Source organism: Hemicordylus capensis, chromosome 1, assembly GCF_027244095.1.
Source record: "Hemicordylus capensis ecotype Gifberg chromosome 1, rHemCap1.1.pri, whole genome shotgun sequence".
Classification (NCBI taxonomy): domain Eukaryota; kingdom Metazoa; phylum Chordata; class Lepidosauria; order Squamata; family Cordylidae; genus Hemicordylus; species Hemicordylus capensis.
Window position 1 is genome coordinate 351,358,310 of NC_069657.1, and position 23,763 is coordinate 351,382,072.

A 23,763-nucleotide genomic window follows, 5' to 3' on the forward strand; every position below is an offset into this window, starting at 1 on the left:
TTTGTAAAAGTTTCTGGGGTGGCAGCGTTCCTCCCTGCTGCCCCTGGTCCCGTCGTTAGCCCTCCAGAGCTCAAGTACGCTACACGCATGCGCCCGTTCTGGCGTGCGTGCGCACTCGCCGCCGCAAGCGCTCCGTACACATCACACGTCAACGTGACTTGTACGACGTGACACGTCGACGTGTGGCGTGTATGGAGCACGCGGCGGCGGCAAGTGCGCACGCACGCCAGAACAGGCACATGCATGTAGCGTACTTGAGCTCTGGAGGGCTAACGACGGGGCCAGGGGCGGCAGGGAGGAACGCTGCCACCCCAGAAACTTTTACAAAAACTACAGCGCCGGAGGGGGAAGAGCGGTGGGGGGGGGGTAAGTACTACCCCCCGCCCTTAAAGCTACAACCCCCCACCCCGTGCCCATCCGGACCAGTTCGGAGGGATGCACATCCCTACAATGGTCTGACTCAGTATATGGCAGTTTCCTATGTTCCTATTTTCAACCCTGTGAAGTAGGTTAGGCTGAGATAGACATGACTGGCCCAGAGTCACCCAGCTAGTATCATGGCTGAATGGGGATTTGAACTCGGGTCTCCCCGGTCCTAGTCCAGCATTCTAACCACTACACCATGCTGGCTCCCTGTGACCAGCCCTGGGAGTCCAGCCTCTTCAGAAGAGGCATCTGTCTGCCCCTCACTCTGCCATGTCACTGAGACTCTGCAGCAAGGTGGGCACCCAGGTCTTCTCCCACTGCATGAAGACCACCCCTCAGTCGATGTAGATGATGATACGGCCAAAGGTGTATACCCAGAGCCTAAGCCGTTTAGGGCTTTATAAGTTATAACTAGCACTTTGTATTTTTCCTGGAAACCTATTGGCAGCCAGTGAAGCTCTATCAGCGGAGAAGTAATGTGGTCTCTCCGAGATGACCCAGAGACCAGCCTGGATATCGCATTCTGAACCAACTGGAGTTTCCGGACTACGTACAAAGGCAGCCCCACATAGAGCGCATTACAAAAGTCAAGTCTGGAGGTTATCAACAAATGTACCACTGTTTTGAGGTCATTGGTCTCGAGAAATGGGCGAGGTGTTGAGGTGTCCCTACAACTGTACCCAATTTTGTTCATATTGGTCCAGGCATTGCAAAGTTAATATGTGTGTGGGGTGGGCGGGGGGCCTCACACACACACACGCAATGCTGGGTGATCTCATAAGCCTACTGGAAAGTAGGCTAAAAATGGGCTAAAATTGCAAATCCACCCACATAGCTCTTCTAGAAAAAATTGAATTAGATAATATTCCAAAGCCATAGACAGATTTTTATCTGATTTACTCTATTCACTTACCCCAACCCCTTTTACAAACAGATAGACCTACTGTGTGTAATAGGTACTGTGCACTGAGCAAGTTATTGGTATCAGTATCTATTCTTATCTGATCAGATACCAATTAATTCCCATTGTGTTGATGATGCACAGGGTTTTAAGTATTGAACTGAGCCAAGACATCTGATCAGTTCAATGCATCAGTGGGGGTGTGGCTGGTCTTACTTGAACTCCCTGAAATACAGCAATTGGGAACTGACTGCCTTCTGGGCAGCCTCAGCACTCTAAAATGCTGCCTCCACCCCGCTGGCAGTTGCCCGATGCACCAGGGAAGGAAGCAACGTCACAACATGATGTTCCTTCCCTGGGGCATTACTGAAGGGGGGTGGGGAATGGCGACACCTTACACTTACAGACCATGGCCATTTCTCCCCATCCCCCAAATTCCCTGAGGAAAGGATGCTACATCGTGGCATTGATCCTTCCCCAGTTCATTTCCAGTTGATTCCTAGAGTGGAAATGTGGCATTTTAAAGCACCACTACTGCATAGAAAGCAGCCAGTTTCCAATTAGAAGACATGATGTTGCTGTGATTCAGGCAAATCCCCTCACCCATGCCATACCATATTGTACTACATCATGTTATCAGATGCCAACAAAAAGTGAGAGCACATCTCAAGATGCTTTTAAATGTATGATACTGTATTGAAAGCCCAATGCATTTTGGCCAAAAAGGCCCTCTTCGGGGCAAGGATATTGTTGGAAATATTACAAGAGATCTCTGGAAAAAATAGTCCTTTCTCACTTCAAACAAACTACTCAAGTAATGGATAGTGGCCAACATGATGCACAGCCTCTAAGGGAATGGGGGTGACTTGCAGTGCCGCTGCTTTGTGGAGAGCCATGGTAGTGCTGCAAGCATGACCGTATTTCTTCTTGCTGTGCTGAATTGGAAAAACTATAGTAATGTTTTTAGTGCTTTCGTGGTTCTCTAGAGCAACACTGCTGCTTTGGGGTTCACTCCCATTGCCATGAGGCTGTGCATCATGTCAGCCAATATTTTTGTTAATGTAGCAACTCCTTTACTCAAAAACAGCTTAATATTTCTTTTTGAATTGCAGGTACAATATTGAACAGCAGCTGGGCTCTCTGATCTTGGCAACAGACATTAACAGGCAGAATGAATTTCTGACCCAATTGAAAACTCATCTCAAAAATCAGGATTTGAGATTAGAAGATGCACCAGATAGACATTTTATGCTTCAGGTAAATATGTAGGTTTCCCCACCTTTTTATACTGTGAAAAATTGCTTGTATTCTGCACGTCCCTCATTCTGTCGTCATATTATCCATTAAAACACATGGATTGCCTTGTCCAACTTGTATAACATGCTACTTAGGAAAAGGCATTTTTCTCATCATGCAGTTGCAACAACATTCCAAGAACAAGAATATATGGGTAAAGAGAAAACAGCTTGTGAGCATGTGTAGAGTTTTTCATTATACTGCTCAGCCAGCCTAGTCAGGTTGTGTAGAACCCTAGAGGATGTGAACTGGAGTTTCTGCATGTATGAGCCAGCCCCTGAATAATTCAGACAACCAGTGTTGCTCATCACAATTACCAACAGGAAAGGAGATGAAAAGCAGCACTGTTATTAACAAGTTAAGTACAAAGAATGTGGAAAGTTGTATGGCAGGGGAGTTGATGAGAAGTAGCACTGGTTATGGTTTGGGCCACACAACCGAAGCTTATCCTTGTGATAAACATAAGTTGGCTGCAGAAAAAACCTTGAACACATTAGTGGCTCTCTATCAACCTCCAAACCATTATGCTGCCTCTTGGCTTTAGTGTGCTTCTAACTAAGGAGCATTACTCCTCCTCTCTGGGATTCATCAGGCTCGGACTGGCCCACTGGGCTGCAGGGCATTTTCCCGGTGTGCCCTTGCCTGGTGCGCCCTGCCATACTTGCTGGGCTCTCCTGGCACCTGGCTCTCCTCCCGCCTGGCTCTCCTCTTCCGCACTCTGTCCAGAGAGCCCCACCTCCTCTCCTTCCGATTGGTCGTGAGAAGCCACTTTGAGTAAATGCAGCAATAATTATGGTGTCGGGCAGGGGCTATTGATGAGAGAATGATGCTGCACCTGTCAGTAGGTTGCATAAACAACACACTTCCCCTTCCCCTTCCCCATCCTCACCACACCCCAGATCCAGAAGAGAGTTCTGGAGCCGGAAAATCCCACCTTGGACACATACACATGCGTGTGTGCCTCTCTATGTATCTGTTGTGAGCTTTGCATGGGAAAGGTCTGTGTTTTCTTAGCTCCCCAACTCCACTTCCAACCGTTCCCTCCTCCTCCTCCCCTGCTATGAATTCTCACAAGCAATTGCCCATGAGGGGGGCACTTGAAAGGGAGCTTTCTAACTCCCAAGTCCACCAGCCCACCAGACATGGAGGAGGAGGACGAGGAAGGGCTGAACACCGATAGGTGTATGTGCTGGATACATATTTCCAAATAAAAGAGAGTGAGAGGGTGAGTATCCTGTGGCCCCACATTCATTGCACTGCCCCACCCTTTCTTCTTCCTGCTGCCATTCCGGCGTGTGCTTCCCCTTCCCATCTTTCACGCACACACCCCTCCCTGCACAGCCAAATCTCTGTGCTGGGAGAACGACAGAGAAGGAGCGGGGGGAGGAATTCCTACCTATCCTGGTTGCCTTTCCTGTATGCAGCTAATAAGGGGAAGGGGGGTCAGTAGCTTGTCGTCTCATCCTTCCCCCCACCCACCACTTCCCCTGCCTCAGGTTGGGGCATGTAGGCACTTCTGGGTGGCTTTAATGGTTTGTGCGGTTTTCCCATCTTCTTTCTCCCTAAAATAGTTTGAACATAAATTCCCCAGATTCTATATCACCTCCTCTGCGGAAACTCATCTTAAATGAAGCCTGCCCTTTCCACCCACCTAAGGGAGAGAGAAAAAGCATGTTGTGGCCAAGAGATTAATTTTGAAATGCCTTTCCATTAACGAGGCTGTCGATGAGCTGGTCGCTAGTCACCATCCCTCTATTTGAGCTTTCCCCCCGGGGATTCTGCAGATCTATGTCGCCCCCAAAATAAAGGACAGCCTTTTAGAAATCTGGCACGTGCTCTCTCTCCTGGATCCAAATTTCTGCTCGGATCACATATTCAAGATGACTTAATGCGAACCTTTTACCTCCTCCTCCTCTGTGCCCCCCTCCCACCTTTTACTTGCATCCATAGTCGCTGAGGAATGAGAGAAGTGTGTGTGTCCCCTCCTCACTTTTTCAACGCAGACTTAGAGTAAAGTGGAAAATATAATCTGCATTAGTAATTGCTAAGACAGATCCTCAATGGTACTTATTTGAGACTAATTGGCTCAAAGTAAAAAACCTGTGTGTGATCTTGTGTAAATTTCAATGATGAGATGGAGGGGAGTAAGAAGAATTTTGTGAAGATGGTTGGTCATGCTGGCCATTGAATCGTTTGTGAAATGCAAACCTTACTTCTATGTTACATCTTAGTTTAAAGAATATACCTACGAATCCCACCCCCCTGCTCACTCTCATTCACACACACACACACACACACACACACACACACACACACACAGAGTTCTGGACACACAGTGTGCCGTCAAGTCGGTGTCGACTGCTGGAGACCACAGAGCCCTGTGGTAGAATACAGGAGGGGTTGACTATCGCCATCTCCCTTGCAGTATGAGATGCCTTTCAGCATCTTCCATATAGCATATGTATAAATGTATCTGTAAGGGACAGAGAGGAGCCATGAGATTTCATAACCCCATGTGAAATGAGTCTGTTCTTCTATATGCCTTAAAATAATATAGCTTGAGAGGCTGATACTTATCTCTTCTCAGCTATTCTGGAGACCTTACTTCTTGTAAAGTCAAAGCCAGAGGTGAGGGGCTGGGGGTGAGAGAAAATGTTTTTGTGTGCCACACTGTGTGAGAGAGAGAGTGATGTGCACACACTGCCTTGATAGTGCTGCCCAGAACAAAACTCATTCTGCTCACTTATGGTGAGAATTAGAGGAAACACTGGTGGGAGGGCAGGCATCTCGTGGAAATTGGTGGGGATAGAGAACTTAAAACAGTGCTATTATAGGACTGAAGGGGAGATTGTGGAGTGACTCATAGAGTGAATGAAGATGCCATCCACTTCGGTTTCTAACTATCCTGCAGGAACTGGGCTACATAGGAACACATATATCCAAACTATTTTATTAATATAGAACTGTGCTTTCTTAATAGTTACAAGTGATACTTCATTTGAAGTATTTATAGTAATCTATAAGTAACCGAAAACAGTGGTCAGATATCAAAAGTTAACAGAAAAAATGAATTATTAAATGGAACCAAAAAAGTATGGTGAAACCCTCCCATTCTGCTAAAAACCTGGCACCCTCCCCACATACATTCCACCACCCTCTCAGTGCCCCCAGTCCAGCCCTGGGATTCATCCAGTGTAACATTTTGTATTTAATTTGCTTTCCAAAGGAACTGTGTGAGCACTTACACAGAAACACATGAGAACTTTTCCAAGCCAAAGTGCCAGCAATCAGACTGCACGGGAACCAAAGATCCTGCTGATGGGAGACTGACAGTTCCCTGTGTACTGTTTCCTTGTGTAAATGCCACCGATATACTTGTAAAGGGGAATCGGGCAAGGATTCTGCTTTACGAGAAAAGGGCTTGGGTTGGAGTGGGCGAAGGGAAAGGAGGCAGCATTTAACATTAAAAAATAGCCACTGAGGCAGCAGGATTTCTCTGCGGAGGCAGAGCATCTTACCAGTGCCGCATAGGTGTTGGCAACAGCAAGGATCGGACAGAACACATGTGCATGTTCAGAAAGGTTTGCAATGGGTTCCAGAATGGCACCCACGGTCAGTCAGAGAGGCTGGGAAGGAGAAGGTATCCCCATTGCTGCCTTTGCCAGGATGATAGAGGCAGCAACGGGGATACCTTCCCCCTCCAAGCCTCACTTCAAACCGACTGTGGGTACCGTGCTCAGAGAGGCTTGAAATGGGCTCCAGACCCACGGTCAGTTAGAAGAGAGGCTCGGAGAGAGGAGTCCCTGTTACTGCCTCCGCCAGGATCCCTGCTGCTCAGCCGCCTCTGTGGCGATTTAAAAAAAAAAAAATGTGCTCACTGGATCTATTTTATCCCTGCTGTTGCCGCCACCTCTGTGGCAATTATCAAAGGTAAAATGCACCACCTCTGCCACAATCCCGCCATCAGTGGCCATTTTAAAAAAAGCAATTTTCACTCGATTCTTTAAATAAATAAAAAAAGCCCCACAATTTTTAGGCCCCCTCCCGTAGGAGCCTAACCCCCATGGTTCCATAGCCCCAATGACCCAGTATTTGTGGTTTCAGTATCCACAGCACTAGCCGGGAACAGAACACCTGCGAATATCAAGGCTCTCCTGTATTTTTAACATGTGGGTTCTTGAGGGCACAAACAGCAACTGAACTCACAAGAATGTAAGAAAATAAGACAGGTATATTTATGCCAATATGCATTAGCACAAACATTTCAACACACAACTTAACATATCCCCATCCCACATATTTCTTTCCCCACTCCCCGCTCTGTCTCTAAAGCAGAGGTCACACTCGGGGCCCAGTGCAGGTCACAGTCACGCTTGGCTGCCTGGCGCAGTGCAGGCTGGTGGCGTGGTGCAGTGACCACACCACCATGCTGAAGAGGATTGGGGGCCCTCAGGGTGTGTGGATTTGGGCCCAGAAGTCCAGGGGGTAAGAGCACTTATGGCTCTATGTAGCAGTGAAGTGACTGACATTGGACCGGTTCCCTGCCCCCCATGGAGAAATACCAGTGAAAATGCACTGCATGAAAATAAGATTCTTATGTAGATTTCACAGGGAAAAATGTGTATAAAGGAGGATTTGTTATGGCTGGCTGCAATTAAACTGCTCTTATAGGGCCAGAGGCAGTAGAGATATTGGAATCACTTCATCCCTTCCTTTCCCTACAGTTCAGCTAAGAAATATAAGGCACCTGCTTTTTAAAAATCATCAGAATAAATCCTCATTTATGCATTTTGGTATCTATTATAGAAGAACTTCTGGTATTGTATTTCATGGGAAATTTATACCATGACAGCAGCAGTTATTCTTGAAAAGGCAGTTTTTTAATGCCACTAATTTTTCACCCAAGAATACTGACAGCTATTCCATAGAGTTGTATGCTAGAAGCCATTTGCATCATGCAATAAACTTTATGAGCCATATAGACACATAGTGCTTCATATTCCTGTGCAACCTTTGTTAACTATGGAAAAAATATAGAACAGTCTTGTAAAGTAAAGCTCAAGTTATTCCTCCCTTCAGTACAACTCCTCCGGCAAGTTGGCTAGGCTTGCTAACTTTTTTGGCAGGGTTTCTTTGTTTAACAGCAGCTTGCCATGCAAAAGCTGAAACTTTCCTTGTTAAGGCATTTTGAAATCTTTTTTTGTATCAACTTTTTAATCCTCTCTAATAAAACGCTTGGTGTCCGTCCGTGGATGGACACCAAGCGTGCGTTCATGCCTCCCTGGCCTGTTCTGGGCATGCGCAAAGCGCATGCCCAGAACAGAGCCAGGGGGACACGACCGCCAGCACCCGGCGGCCATGTTGGGCGGCCAGAAGCGGCCGCCCCGAAGAAGCTGGGTAAGCGGCGGCAGGGGACACTGGCCGAGGCCTGGCCGTGCCGCCGCTTACCCAGCTTCTTCGGGGCGGCCGCTTCTGGCCACCCAACATGGCCGCCGGACGAGGCGGCGGGGGGAACTGGATGCAGCGGTGGGCCCGGGCAGCGGTGGGCCCGGCCGGAGCCGCGGGCGGCGGTGGGTGGCGGGCCCGGCCGGAGCCGCGGGCGGCGGTGGGTGGCGGGCCCGGCCGGAGCCGCGGGCGGCGGTGGGTGGCGGGCCAGGCCGGAGCCGCGGGCGGCGGTGGGTGGCGGGCCAGGCCGGAGCCGCGGGCGGCGGTGGGTGGCGGGCCAGGCCGGAGCCGCGGGCGGTGGTGGGTGGCGGGCCAGGCCGGAGCCGCGGGCGGTGGTGGGTGGCGGGCCAGGCCGGAGCCGCGGGCGGCGGTGGGTGGCTTGAGGGGGAATGGTGGCGGGGGTCTGGAGCGCACAGCTCCACTAGCGCCCATTATCCAACAGGCTTAAAAACACTAGTGTTTCAATAAAATTACACAATCAAATAAATATAATGGAACCGCAAAATCCAACCCAGACTCTTCATACAAATGGAGGAAGGGTGGAAACAGAAGAAAAACACATAACCGCCAAAAAAACAAACAAGGGGGGGGGAAAACCAACCCCCAAAACACAACCCATCACCACCATCAAAGCCTGGACCAAACAAGTCTCAGGTAGCACAGTTCTGTACTAAGTCTCTGCAAGAAAAGGTTCAATAAAAGCTTTCCAAATCTTAAATTTGCTTAGCTTGCCCAGCCAGAGCCATCATCTACTTCATGCAGTGGCTTTCCACAACTGAATAATAAGGTTTTTTTAAAGCTATTAATAAAGCTCTAATAATCCATTGTTTCTTTCCCTCCAAGACATCAAAGCTGGGGGAAACAAACCAAGGACCATCAGAGCATCTGGTAATTTGAGGTTTAGCTGAAGCTGCCAGGAGCCGCGCCAGCAGACCACCAGGGGAAATCGGGCTAGGCTCCACTAGAGAGGCTCCACTTTCTCCACGTGAGAATAGCTTTGCTGCCTGAAACCCTGGAGAGCTGCTGCCTGTCAGTGTAGAGTCTTGAGCTAGATGGACCCGTTGTCTGAGACCTGGTACAAGGCAGCTTATTATTATTTTTATTATTTTACATTTTATATCCCGCTCTTCCTCCAAGGAGCCCAGAGCGGTGTACTACATACTTAGGTTTCTCGTCACAACAACCCTGTGAAGTAGGTTAGGCTGAGAGAGAAGTGACTGGCCCAGAGTCACCCAGCTAGTATCATGGCTGAATGGGGATTTGAACTCGGGTCTCCCCAGTCCTAGTCCAGCACTCTAGCCACTACACCACGCTGGCTCCCTATGATAGCTGACTATGATACAGCTATTATTCTAGTACCTATTTCTTGCTTGGTTGTTCTGTAGAAGGCAAGGACAAAGGAAATGTTAATTCAGAATCAAAAGGACTCAAATTGGTTGTTCTAGCAGTAGTTAACAGGGTCTTCAGGATAAGGGTTCACCATTATTAATCTGAAAGAAAGTGTTCTGGCTGCTTTGTGAAAGAAATGACACTAGAAGATGCCTTCTACATCAAAGTTGTGTTGTATTCTACCTAGAAACCTTTCAGGTTTTGTTAATTAAATGTTTGCCCCTATGGGGATCCTGTAGACAGTGTGGGGGGTGTAGTCAGAAAGGAAAGGGTGGGAAAGGAGGAGATAAATGGAGCTGTTTCTGAATGAAGTTTAGTTAAACAAACCTAAGATTGCTTTGTATTTACAAGGGGAGCAGCTATGAAACAAATATCTCTTCGCCTTAAAAAAGCATAAGGAATTATTTTATTCCAACGGAAAAACCTACAGCTTAATATATTTCTAATGTGGAAGTGGCAGACGGAGGAAGGATTTTTCTAAGGAGTAATACTCCTAATCTGTCTCCAGTCTCTCTCACTCTGTGCTATTTGTTTTTGATTAAATATTAGTATTTCACAAGTCCATGGAATAACCATACTTGCATGTGAGATTAAGCAAAACAATGGAACTCCTAATAGCACTCCAGTACTGCATATGTGAGCAGGGGCTTAATCCGCTCCTGCTTGGAAACTGTATAGAATTTGCTGCAATTCTATGCAACATTTACTTTACCATATTTGAAAATTAAGCCATATAGATCACCAACATGACCAAAGAATTTATGCTGAAGATTTCTCCTTTCAATACTACTATCACTCACCAAAAAAATCATTAACACACAAAATAACCAACCAAATTCATTGGTTGGCAAACAAAAACTGGTATAATGGCTATAGAGAGATGCAGCTATTTGACTATTTTGGACTTGCCGAGTTTTCAAACTGTTAGGAAAACAAGTAGAAGACAATAAACTCAGAATTCTTAAAAATTAAAAACAAGTATTTATGTATTAAAGACACATTTCAGACAAGATAAGTTTGAAATTGTCAAATTAGTAATTCAGTTAAAATACCATGTTTTATTTGTAAGGTAACAAAGCCCTCCCTCCAGAGAGATGAGAGAGCAAGAGAAATATGAGGGAGCTAGCAACAGGATTTCCTTTAATTCCCAGAACAAGGGGGAAGAATGGAGGTGGCTGTTTGTTATGAAAATAACTCTTTCCTACCCTGTTTTCTAGATCTCTGAATTTTACTAAGATTTGTTAGTGAGATTTTAAAACAGAAATAAAGGGAAAGAAAAGAGAAAAGCTCCTAACAAATGCTGGCTAAATCAAATGCCTTCTGGGGGGCTTGGTTGGGTTCCTAACACTTTTGAACGCCATTTGCTTGCAGAGTGAGTGCCTCCATTTTGCACAAACTACAACCAAATTTTACAAGCGACAGAACACCAACACAATGCTACCTCATTGTGGGGCTTTCTGCTTCCTTCCAGCCCCATTCAAACACTGTGCCTGCCTCCAAGTGCTCCTGATTAGTGGTCAGGTAAATCCATCATAGCTGGGCCTTTCATTATTAGCTGAGGCTCCTGGAAGACCTGGAAGTGGCTACTAGAAGCCCACCTTGTGACAACAAGCAAAAACTGATTATTGGCTAGGCAGCCCTGGGGAGGGAATTATTATGCAAATGTTGCCTATCAAGGGCATACAGACTAGAGCATATCATAGCCACACAATCTGCAGGTCTTCGAGCAATAGAGTCTTGGGAGATGGAGAGGATAAATTCAGAATGATGCCTGCAGCTTGTAATTAGGTTAGTAACACAACAGCTGCAGGTGGAGATCTTTAGGGGGGCTGTACCTGCTTTGCCCCTACACAGGAGGCACCACTGCATCTAATGAATAGTTCACTGGAACCATAATAAAGTCATGCCTAAGTATTCTTTCCCCAAAGCTTGGCTCTCTCTTATTTTGTCTCCCACGGACAGACAGAGGATATTTAGGATCACAGCTTAACTCAGAAGTAAATGCCACTGAAATGAATTGTACTTCTAAACAAACATCTCTAGGACAAGGGTGCCAGAATCACAAGTCAGCAGGAGGGAGAACAGAACTTTTCTTAGCTTGCTGCCATTGCTGCTGTCACCACCCAAGCAGATATTCTGTCCAAAACCCCAGGCATTCTTGGAATGAATTGCTTTTCTTATTACTACTACATAGACAGCACCCTTTTGCTGTGGTCTGGAAGTTTGGTCAAGATAAATGACTTATTGTGATAAAAGAAGATGAACTTTGCACATTAAGGAGATGAATATTAAGTGAAGCCACTAAGATATCTGGTTTGACTACTTGATTTTTTTGTAACGTGTAAAGTATTGCCTTGTGTTAAACTTAATCCTAATAAGTTAATTTAACTACTGACCCAGAACCTGAGTAAGGAACTTTCTGGTTGCTTGACTGAGGTGAATGGGGATGGATTTAAGATATTGGGTAGGAACAGCCTGCTTTGTTAGAAGAATTGATTCTGTAATTAATATCTTATGAGGATTAAGTTTATTCACTTAACTGAAAGATCCAATTAAATGATTAACTCACCAATGTGATAAATAGTTAACAATCATGATTATATCATATTGGTAACATGAGCAAAGGTAGGAAAACAATCAGATCATTTCATTAGTACCAGGGGCATTGCTAGGTACTTAAAAGATCTGGGTAGTCTGAAACAACTACCACCACCACCCTTTTGAGAATTAAACTTAATCATGCCCTGCCCCTCAAGAATAATTATGAATTTTTTAAGGTCTCCACACCCCATGATGGGTTATTGGGGTAAGAGGGTTCCCTAGGAGAAGATTGTTTAATAAGATTTAGAACAAAACAAAGTAATACCACAATTGTGGAATCATTAATGGGAAGAATTAAAGAGGATTTAGATTTCTGGCAGAATGCATAGCTTTCCTGGTTTGGAAAGATCACATTAGTAAAATATGCTCTTGCCAAGGATCATTTTCTTATTTGAGACCCTTCCAATACATATTTCTCAATCCGCTATTAAAGTATGGTAGAAGGTAATAAATCAGTTTCTTTGAACAGAAAAAGTGACCAAGAATGAATTTTCAAACTCTCCAGAAAGCTAACTTAGAGAGGGATTTGCAGTTCTAAGTTTATATGTGTAATATCAAGCATCTGTTGTATAGGGTACATGTATATGATAGTTTTACATATAAAGGCCAGCTGTTCCCACAGATAAAGCAGGAAAACCATTCTAATTTGTTACCGATAAAACAACTTTTTGAGGTGGCAATTTAAAGTATTTGAAAAAGGTTGTAAGGAGATAGAGAGAAATTTCATTTTTATTGCATCAGTATGAAAATATGGTATAGGTTGAAAGATAATTTATCTGAATGCATCACCAAGGAAGTATTAGTTTTTAAAAGGGAGGGATATATTTATTCAGGTAATGTAATGACTTGTAGTAGATGGTTCCTTTTTATCTTGTATCGAGAAAAAATATAAATGAATATGGATTAGCTTACATTTTTCCACTGGCTGCTTTGGACATTTTGTCCAACTGGCTCTACCCACTAAGCAATTAGGAATGTGAATGTGAATGTCTCCACTAACTTTAGATTAAAATAGTATTTAAATCACGTATGTGGGTGCAATATGATTAACCAGCTCCCCCAGCACTGTACACACTTAGGACCAAACACTTTTTTAAAAAAATCAGAAACTTAAACATTGAAGGGCATGTTATCGCAACTACATTTTCATTTTAGATTTTGGCTTCCAGTGACAGGAGAGAAGAATGGGGAAAGAGCTGGACATATTTTTTTTAGAGATTTTTGGGTTTTAAAAAGTCTTCCCAAGTCTGGCAGAAATTTGCAGCAAAGCAATTATTCACTGATACAACCACTTTTGGGAAATTAAAAGGACATACTGGGGAAAGGAGGGGGGGAAGGAAAATGCTGGAGGTATGGCAACAACAAATGTAACATGTCAAAGAGAATGGCTTTGCACACATATTAAGAAGTTTTGCAGAAAAATGGAAATGAATCAGCCAATTACTGTCAAGGGTCCTATGTGTCTTTCTTGGTTCCTGTGGTAGTCTCTCTTGGTTATTAGAATGGGTTGGGAAAGATATCTCATACAGAAGTCTGTATTTTGTTAGTTACTGATTGAACAGACTGGTTGCAATTTTTGTCAAAGCTTTTTGGCTTGATATTTGTGTATATAAAAAGAGAGAGCACGCTGATTCAAATGAATTTTGTTCCCGCACATAACATTTTATACCACCATATACCATGCTGCCAGAATGTTGGTTGATGCAGGGTGATTGGATAACATGACACTGCCCTTATGTCATTGTTATTGGTTACCTAGTAGGCTCAGTTTAAAGTCCTGGTTTGCACAACCTTCAAAAATGGTTTTGTGTAAAAACGGGGGGGAAATGAACTGAACTAAAATATTAGGTTTGCAGTACACAACAGTTTTGAAGGACCGGTGAAGTGTATTGTGTTTTGATGCATCAATCCAAGCATTTATTTTCAGATTGCACTCAAGTGTGCAGATATCTGCAATCCTTGTCGACTCTGGGAGATGAGCAAACAGTGGAGTGAACGAGTGTGTGAGGAATTCTACAGGCAAGGTCAGAAGCCTGATATTGTTTCACCTTGTGCTCTTGAGTACTAAATCAGGATTGTTAATCTGAAGTGGCATTTACTCAACCATCAACTCTCCCCTCTCTGCATGCTCACTTGACATCTCCCACAAAAATATGCTGGCAACTGTGATCTGACTGTATGTGGTTGGAATTGAAGGACAAAAGCAAGTGAATTCAATCATTGCTGTTTAAATGGGCCCAGCTCATCTTTAACTACGGTATGATGAACCATTACTTTGGGCAGCCGTGTACAACTTTGTTTATAAAGTTCTTCATTCCAATGACAAGCAACCTGCAGGAGTTTGGTAGAGTCTTCAGCCAAGACTATATCTCTAGCTACAGTCCTGCTCACATTTTCTGATATGACAACATCTGGGGGCCAATCCATCTCCTTTTCCTACTGCTTGCAAACCTCTCTACATTCAGTGAGGCATCATCTTAAAGGCTGTGATTGTATTGTCAGAGACTTGCCAATAAATGGCAGGCACTTATCATATAAGCCAAGAGGATGTCAGTAACATCGCATACTCTGGTGCATGCCTTACTCATGGAGCTTTACATTCTAGATTAGTCCAAAGAGACATTGCAATTTAATATGTTAGAATTTATTACAAAATGCTACTATCACCAGCTGGCATGCTGTGCAGCAAACTGCTGATCCAGACATGCCTGCTGCCTTCAAGCCACTCTGCAGCTTGCTGGCACTGCCTCTAACTGTAGGGCTGCTATGTGGCTACTAAGGAGCATGTCACCACACTTCTGATGCTACATCCATTGGGAATGATGAACGTAGTATTGGAAGCATGATGACACACTCATTAGTAGCTACAGAGCAACCCCACTATCAGAACAAGTGTATGCCCCTCTCTTGGATTGATGGCACACTGCACAGTATGTGGGCCACTGTATTTTAAAGAGTCGGTGACATGTTATCAACCACCGGTAAAGCCCAATGAAGTTTAACAATCTTCACCATAACATCGCAAATGAGATCCTGATATTAAGTAACTTATGCAGTTATATCCTTGTGTCATGGGGAAAATAGTGCCAAGCATGTATCACTTGATAATATGCATTTAGTGTGACTTACAGAAAACAGTGCATTAGCACTTGGTGAAGACACTAACATTCCTTAGTGGCTCTGCAAAGCGCTTACACACAAGATAGATGGTAAAAGCTGTTCCTTCTTGGTAGGTGATCTGGAGCAGAAATCTGACTTGGAAATAAGCCCTCTTTGTAATCAGCAGAAGGACACAATACCTAGTATACAAATTGGTGAGTATACCTTCCATCATTAGCCTGACCTCCCACCAAACACAATAAACGTGAAGCAAAGCAGATGCATGCATTTCCTCTTATCTTCCCTACTTAGAATGCCTAAAGCCAGGTGTGCTTATTTCCCCCACAGGGAGATGTGTGTAAAAATCTCCCAGCTGAAGCATATGCATCTCTCCAGAGGGACAGATGCATGGGCTTCAGCTTCGGACATTTTCAATAAGCAATGAAAGTGGAAACAACTCATTTGCACTTTTCCCGTTTGCACTGTTTAGATGCCATCAGGATACTAGAAGCCTCTATTCTCCTAAACCGCCCTGAACCATTTTGGAAAGGCGGTATACAAATCAAATCAAATCAAATAAATTAAATTAAATTAAATTAAATTAAATTAAATTAAATTAAAAACTAATAAATCTAATAAATTAAATTAAAAACCTGGCTAGACCTTTTACAGATTCCTCTTAAGTCTAGGAACAGTGTGAAAGGGAAAGACTCATACTGTAAATTCAATACAATATATTTGTTTGCTATTAAAGAAAAAAAATAATCTATTTCCTAGTCATGAAAGAAGCAGTTATAACCTTTAGATGATGTCCCTGTTTACAGTTATTTGTAAAAGAAATGCTTGTGCTTTTCTTTGGGCCCTAGGACACATTAAGTTGGACTAGCTGTAAAGCAATGAGAGATCAAATGATCATACTGATGTCTCTCCCCTTAGGGCAATTCAAGCTGAACTTAACCCTTGAGATCAAATTCAGACAGATAAATAATACATAAACAATACTAGGCTTCATGTAGAAAGAACTCTAAATAACTTGTGGTCCAATCCTGAAGGCTGTTTCAATTTTTAAGAAGATGAGAGAGTTTGGCTATGTGTATCAGTGACAATCACTATTGTGCAGCAAGGAAGCCTATCTGAAAAAGCAATTAAAGTACCCACAGATCTTGGCCAATTGCAGTTCAAATACATGTTTAGGGAAGTTTTTAGTCACATTTCCTATTCACAAATTATGGCAGAAACCATAAAAACATACATGTGGCAATATGGGTAATAGTTGCCAACATGATGTGCAGTGTTCCATTGTTGCTCTGTGCCTGGGCTGCTGTGGACACGCAGGCAGCTGCAACTCTGTTAAGAATGGGTGGTTGCACAAGCAGTGGTTGCAACTGTGATAGCTCTGCTTGTGCAGCTGCTCCTTCTTAATAGCATCATGGCTGCCCACGCATATGCAGCAGCCCTGGCACAGAGCATTTCAGCAATGGAACGCTGTGCATCATATCTGCCACTATTTTCTATGATGTATGAGGTAACCTTAAGAGTTGCTACATAAATAAATGCTTAATGACAGGGACATTAATACATGTGCTAGCACCAACACAAACTTTTATAAAGAGAAGCACATGAGAGAGGAAAGGAATCAAACCAAAATCATGGTATGAACAGCTGATTTATACTTCTGCAAATCCTGGCAGGTACACCAGTGTTTGAATCAATTTACTGCAGTAAGCCTGCAGTAAGCCTGCATGAATGCATACCGCAAATATTCAGAGTCACATGCTGGACGGACTTCCACAAAGCAGGAGTGAGTGGCCTCCGCTCCTTGCCGTATTCCCACTGCGTGTTTGGTGATACCCAATTCCTGTTCACATTTGGCAAGTTTATTACAGTTCAATACCAGTGTGTCTACTGCTGCATAAAGCAAGACTGGGCATTACTACAAATAAGGAAAGGAAAACTGAAAATAGCAGCATAACTCTTGTATGGGTACTAACAGCAGTAATTTGCACAGAAACATACTATTATTAAGAATATCGATATACTGCTTTTTAATTTTTTTTTAAAGTTCTCAAAGTAGTTAAAAGGAATGAGGAAAGGGTTCCAACCCAAAAGGGCTCAAAATCTAACTACGACAAGGGAGACACCAGCACACACTACTAGGAGAGACACTATGCTGGGATATAGAGCAACAGTTGCTAGTTGATAACTAGCTTGTCATGAGATTGGGGTTTTATGCCTAGCTTTGAAATACAGGAGGAGGAGATGTGGTGATATATCTTAAGAATGTGCAAACATTCTGAGCACCCAAAAGCTATTTAGCTGAACATGTAAAGCATTCATGTTGAACAAATCTAGTTTTATCACTTACATTAGGTTCTTCCGTATCTTGCCAATTGTCAGGTCTTTAAAAAGAGTTGTATGAAGGGTGTTATTGACCAAAGAAAATAAGTCAGCAAGGGAACTGAGTTTGTGAAATCCAGAGCAACAAATAGGTCATAACATTTCATTTAATGCCTTTAGGTTACTGTCCATCACAGAGTTAAGCTTGCTTTCATTTATTTCAATGGGCTGAAGAGTGCTTACCTGTATTGGATTGTGACCAATAAGTATCCATGCCTAATTAACATATCAGACATTTGTGCAAGAACACGCTACAAGTTACCCTGAAAGACAATATATTCTGAGCTCTGGGAGGCTTCGAAAACGGCAAGATCTTAATTTTTAAAGGACCATTTCCTGTTAGAATTACAATAAGAGGCATGGGTGTCCGCAGGACACTTTTGGGGGATGGGGGCAAAGCCAGCAATCCTATACTCAGCCCTTGGAAGTATGCCCCATTGAATGCAATGAGAACTAGATTAGTGTGGGGGGAGGGTGCAACTGCCTCTCTTGTCCCCCTCTCTAGACAACCATAAGAGAAAAGTTAACGAAACAGTGACTGGTAGTGTTGTCAGCTTTATGAAAATAACTATAAACAAATAAAAAAGTAATACAGGCCTGGAGCTATGAGGTGTCCCCATGCTGTATATATACACTAAAAAATAAAAAATAAAATCAAAAATCACTGCTCTAGAAAAAAATACATGGTTTCCCAGTCATTATTTCAGGTCATGCGTTAGTTTAGCCGGGAAGCTCATTTGGTGAGGGAGACATGCTGCTGATGTGCCTTCCCTTGTGTTTTGCCACAGGCTTTATGACCTACATTGTGGAGCCACTCTTTGAAGAATGGGCCAACTTTACTGGGGACACACCCTTATCTGAAAATATGCTAAACCATCTGAGGAGGAATAAGGCCAAATGGAGGAGTCTGATTCACAAGCAACACAGCAGAAGCAGGAGCACTGACTGCTCAACTCAAATGACTGAAAATGAAGAGCACACTTTAACTGAAGGAGAAGCCCCATAGTGGCAACTTCACATCCTGATCTGCAGTGCCACTACCTTTCTCAACAGTGAACAAAATCCTAAAGATCTGTTGGGCCATTGCTAACCATGCAAGAAAGGAGGGAAGTCTGAGACCAGCGTCCTCCCCAACAAAACCCATGCTATGTCTGGGTTTTCTTCTAGAGCTCCACCGAATCCTACTTCCTCATCTTTATACCTGAAGCCATTCATCACTTCTGATCACAAACTGCTTGAATGGGCAGCTTCATTCAGTAGTTCCAAAGCTGGGACAGTAAGCGGGTCCAGGAGGATCAGAGGGCACAGACAAGGCCAGTGTGCTTGCGGTTATCTGTTTCTTTCACTTTGGGTCACGATGTGACATGCCTCTCTGAAGGAAGGCCTGGAGCAATGTACAGTCTGGCAGCTGGGCTGCACATTAAAAACTACCACCAGCACTGTCAAGAATCAGAGGACATCTGGCCATGCAGGAGAGAAGTGTCACATTTTAAATCGTTAATGCCTTTTTAATTTTTGTATTTGGTGCACTGGACAAGGAATCTAAAAACCTTGAAGTAAGGTTCTTCTGTGTACACAAAGCTTTTTCATGGTGGTGCCCATTTTGCTAATCATTTTATGCCACTTTAGGTAAAAGACTGACATTCTCACTGCAAAAACAGTATTTCCTATCAAATCAAAGGGAAGAGTTGTACAGTTTAAATATTTCCAGATGACTCTTTGATGATTGTATCCATGACCTGTTTATATTTTCACATGTATGTCTCCTGTATATATAAAATGCTACTGATTCCCATGCCAAAATACTGAAGTATGATGGGAAAGCTACCTGTATAAACAATGGCACTGTGAACAAAATACTGTTAGTTTTAGTATTGGAAGCATTTGTAAATGTTATAGACAATTAATACACTTTTGTTTGCAGATAAAGGCCTTAATGTCTAACACCCTGAATCTTCTGATGGCTACCAAAATCATGTCATATTTCCGTATGGTCTATTTTCAATTGTTCAGTCAAGAGTTAAGTAATTCTCATCTACCAGGGAAACCTTTTGGAAGGCTTCATGTGTGTTCCTTTGTGGATCTGAATGTTTAAGCAACACTCTTCCAGTTACTGATCAACACACAGCTCACCACAATCATTGCCACAAATATTTCATTCTGTTTAAATTGATAAATCCACAGGTCAAGTAATATTTTAGTTTACTTAGAAACACCACTAGAAATGGCAACCAAATGAGGCTTGATCTTGAACTAGACATTTTATAGCTTCCTTCAGGTAAAACAGAACAAGTTTTAAGAAGTAGATCAGCAACTTTCATGTCATGTGCCTAGTTTGCCAACAGACTTCATTTATCATTTAATGAAGAAAAATGGTTTTAAAACAAATCAAAATACAAGCCCCATCTTCTAACTATCACTATGAATGAATTTCCCTTCTAGGTCCTTTATTCTTGAAAGTAATACAATTCACAGTCCATACAAAGTAGCTCGTTGGATTAAGGTGTCACTTATTTCACACCATACTGTCAAATCTATTTGGGAACATTTTTCTGTTTGTTTGCCCCACAGGTTTATTCCTCTACATGCATAGCTTGCATACAGATAAAAGAGGATGTGCAGTGCATCAGTGCAATAAGAGAGTTTGCTTCACATGCTTAATTTCAAAAAGACAAGTGAGTCCACACAGCTACATGCCAGCCTAAATGTCTGCGTGTATTATGCAGCAGAAGTAGAATACTGGCAGAATTTAAACTATGCTCTGAATTCAATCCATTCAATATAAAAATTGGAAACAATACCAGCCACTATGAATACCAAAGGGGGTTGGGACAAGTTCACAGTAGTGCAAGAGAATGGATATTTGTTCTGCAAGCCAAATGAAGAGTTAACTAGAGAACTCTTTGTCCCCTTTTGTTCCTTTAGAAGAAACTAGAGTATACCGCTTCAAGAACAAGAACTTTATTTTTTTTTGGCTAAGTTGTACTACAAGGCATTCACAGAGCAGTGATCAAGATCTCAGTATGTGTTACATACTGCTACAATATCCAATCTCAATGCTGATTTAATGAAAAGTTTTCTACAGAGGATGGCAAATGCATCCTGGTTATGAAATAGCCAAACATGTTTTGCCTTCATTAGTCCTGTAGCAAGTCGTTAAGGCCAATTCAGACAGCCAGAGGAAAGTTTCTTGTATCTCAATATCCTTGACACATAAAGGTACACTGCTCAGTTGATAAACCGTCAGTGGCAGCAGTTACACCAACATGCTGTTAATTACAATTTCTATCAAGTAACATAGTTGTGTAGATTAAGCCTCTTTCAGGTTCAACATAACACTTTAAGACGTTCTCTGATCTATATTGTATTTCCATTAATTTAGAAAGCATGTGATAGAATGCAGCCAATTCATGAGTAACCTATGAAAAAAAATCAGAAAAAGAATGAATAAATACTATTGATACTAGGAGCTAGGGAAACACAGGCTTTAATGAGCAATATGGCTGAGAGGTGAGTTGAGGTAGAGAAATTAAGTGGCTAAGGATCTTAATTTCAACTCCCAGGAAAATATCTGGTTATCCAGATTTTCAGGCTACATGTCAGGACTTTGGTGTAAGGAGGCAACATTTCAGTGGAGTTTAATATAGGCAGTAAGAACTGCTCCAGTCATACCACAAATATGGCAAAGCCTACCCAAGATTTTCAACCAAGGTAATGTAAGGCAAGAGTGGGTTTAAAATGAACTGATCAAGGTTACACCCTATCATTCTTTTAGCCTTAACTGCCTATAACAGTATCTCTATGCCTTTCTCTACAAGTCAATTAGAAAATGGCATATGAAAAAAAGTGTGAATAGGATTACAGGTATTCCTTTTCAAAATTGTGTGGGCTTTTTATGCTTACATGATCAGATTCTTGTTATTGGTGGCAAGTGAGCAGTTTCCACACCATGACAATGACCTTCCAAACTCTAGCCTTAACTTATTAAACGAAAACTCCCAATTTCATATAATTGTCAAAGGTCCCAATGATTTCAGTGGAAATACTTCAAGGTAAATGTGCATAGGAATTGAAGCCTCTTTTTTTTTTTTTTTAACTGAACTACAGTGAGATTATGGCTCTCATATTTACTAGCCTGGTAACAGGAACTTCTCAGAGCCAAATCTCATCGTCTTCTTTTACTGTGTGTGGAACAGGAGCTGCATAAAACCTTTAGAGTATGTTGCTTCATGGACAATTTTATCCTGCTAGGCCGTGTACCAAGCACAGTATATTCTCTGTCAATGTGGGCTTCTTACCTAATATGGGGTTAAGAAGTTCTCATTAACACATCTGTACTATAAATAGACTTATTACGAACAGTAAAATAAAAATATTCCCCCAAAATACAAAATTATGAGAAAGCTGTACAAGAAAGTCTTACTTTTGTATTGGTGCAAATATTTCAGCACAATCCATGTGATATTTTAGGTACACACAGTTTTACATGCAGAGAAAAAAGTTTGATTTGGGTATAAATTTATTATGTTTAACTTTTGTACACAAAACTATGTAAAATAGTATGTTTGTTGGAAAACGCATACCTTAGAAAAGTATGGGTCAAATCATGGTCCTACAAAAGCAATGTCCATTGGCTTTAATTGGACCAAGATTCAGCTGCTAAGAGTGTGTATAAATAATATGCATATTAAGCTGAAAGAAAGCAATAGATTGTGTGAAATGCTGTGACTGCTATGCAGTGATGCCAAGAACTAAAGAGACATAACTGTATCTTTTTTAACATACGGCTGTAAGTATTAATGTCAAAAGATAACAGCTAATAAAAAATACAGAAGGATTGTGTGCGTATGCATGCATGCCTTATGTTTTAGCCAACTTAGTAAAGCATTGGCTTCATTCTTGCTAAAAATCTTGTGTCTTAATAAAATTGTAAAATTTTCACCAAATGCTGTTTATGGTAGCTACAGCTTTCATTCGAGAAGTATGTTAAATATTCTGGGCTGTTCCCTAGAAAAGGGATTATCTTGAACCTAATGGTGGATTCCTCATGAGAGAATTCTTTTATAATACTGAACTGTGAGGGACCACCTCCCATGAGGCTCTTAAAGGCTTGCCTACATGATCTTGACTCTAGAGCAATTGGGTGGCAATAACATAGAACATGATATCCCGATTATAGAAAAATCCCCTAATAATTTCTTTCTCTCTGTAATTGAGTTAGGGAAGCAAACCATGCATTGCTGGCTGTTACTGGAAACACAGATCAACATTTCATGCTGTGGTCTGCTTCAGATGTAACAGGAACAGCGGTTCACTTCAGAGAGAAAGCAAAAAGCCTTCCCTTTCCTCCTCAGATGTGCATGAAAATGTAGAGCAGAGCACATGAGCCTATGCAGAATGCTTGACCCCCCCCCACCCACCCGCGGCCTCTGCCAAGCAGGGGGCAAGAAAGGGAGGCACACAGTCTCTTGGCTGCAGCTAGTACTGTGGGAAGTAGCAAATCCCCACTCTTGGCACCGTGTCTGTCTCTTTAGCTAGAGGGGTGGGGTGGGGAGGGGGCTTGTGTTGGCCCTCTGCTGGCAAAGCATCCTGGAGGCAGAGCAGCCCAAGAACTCAGCTGTCTGTCTCCCCAGTCAAAACAGATGCTAGGGGCTTGCAGACTTAGCCCTGTGCCAAAATACCTGAGAAGTACAGTGACTAACACCAACATCCTATGTATCTCCTGAGTTTGAAAGAGGGCTGGGGCTTGTTGGCTTGACCCTGTGCCAGGGAGCATCCTGCAGTGGCTAAACTACTGCTGGCCTTCCTTCCAATCTGTGAGTGGGGAGGTGGCAAGGATTACTGCACAACTGCAGGATGATCCTTACCTACATCTGCAGCTCTGAAGGTGGGGAGAAAGCTGGTAATCTCATCTTGCTCACCAACCACACTATCGCCATGGTGATGGTGGTGTAAAATGTGTTTAGTCCTGAGCCAATGGCTCACAGAAGCTAGTTCACACAGTGAAAAACTATGGTTTCCTGTCAGGTCTGAACCAAGTCCATGGCTTGGTCTGCTCTGTGCTGATCTCCATTACGAGACTGATTTCATGTCCCTGGTTTTGACCTCCAGATGTCAAAATGCCCATTTTCAGATTTATTTAAGAGTCACAATACCTTGCACTACATATTTACCAAGTCTCAGTTTTTAGGAGGTACAGAAATACCCTA

At 42.8% G+C, this 23,763-nt stretch overlaps 1 protein-coding gene across 5 annotated transcripts in view; it reads left to right on the plus strand.

Annotated features, from left to right (window-relative positions):
• PDE7B (phosphodiesterase 7B) overlaps positions 1-22,500 on the plus strand; it is a 284,498-nt gene extending 261,998 nt beyond the window's left edge. For 4 of the 5 annotated variants that reach the window (XM_053288557.1, XM_053288552.1, XM_053288546.1 and 1 more), the window contains 4 exons: positions 2,440-2,584; positions 13,986-14,082; positions 15,292-15,372; positions 18,343-22,500. In XM_053288557.1, coding sequence (XP_053144532.1) covers positions 2,440-2,584; positions 13,986-14,082; positions 15,292-15,372; positions 18,343-18,560 — 541 coding nt within the window. In that variant the 3' untranslated portion in view covers positions 18,561-22,500. Of the gene's footprint in view, positions 1-2,439; positions 2,585-13,985; positions 14,083-14,254; positions 14,316-15,291; positions 15,373-18,342 lie in introns of all 5 variants that reach the window. The other variant, XR_008314665.1, reaches the window with a different exon arrangement.
• Positions 22,501-23,763: the final 1,263 nt, after the last annotated feature.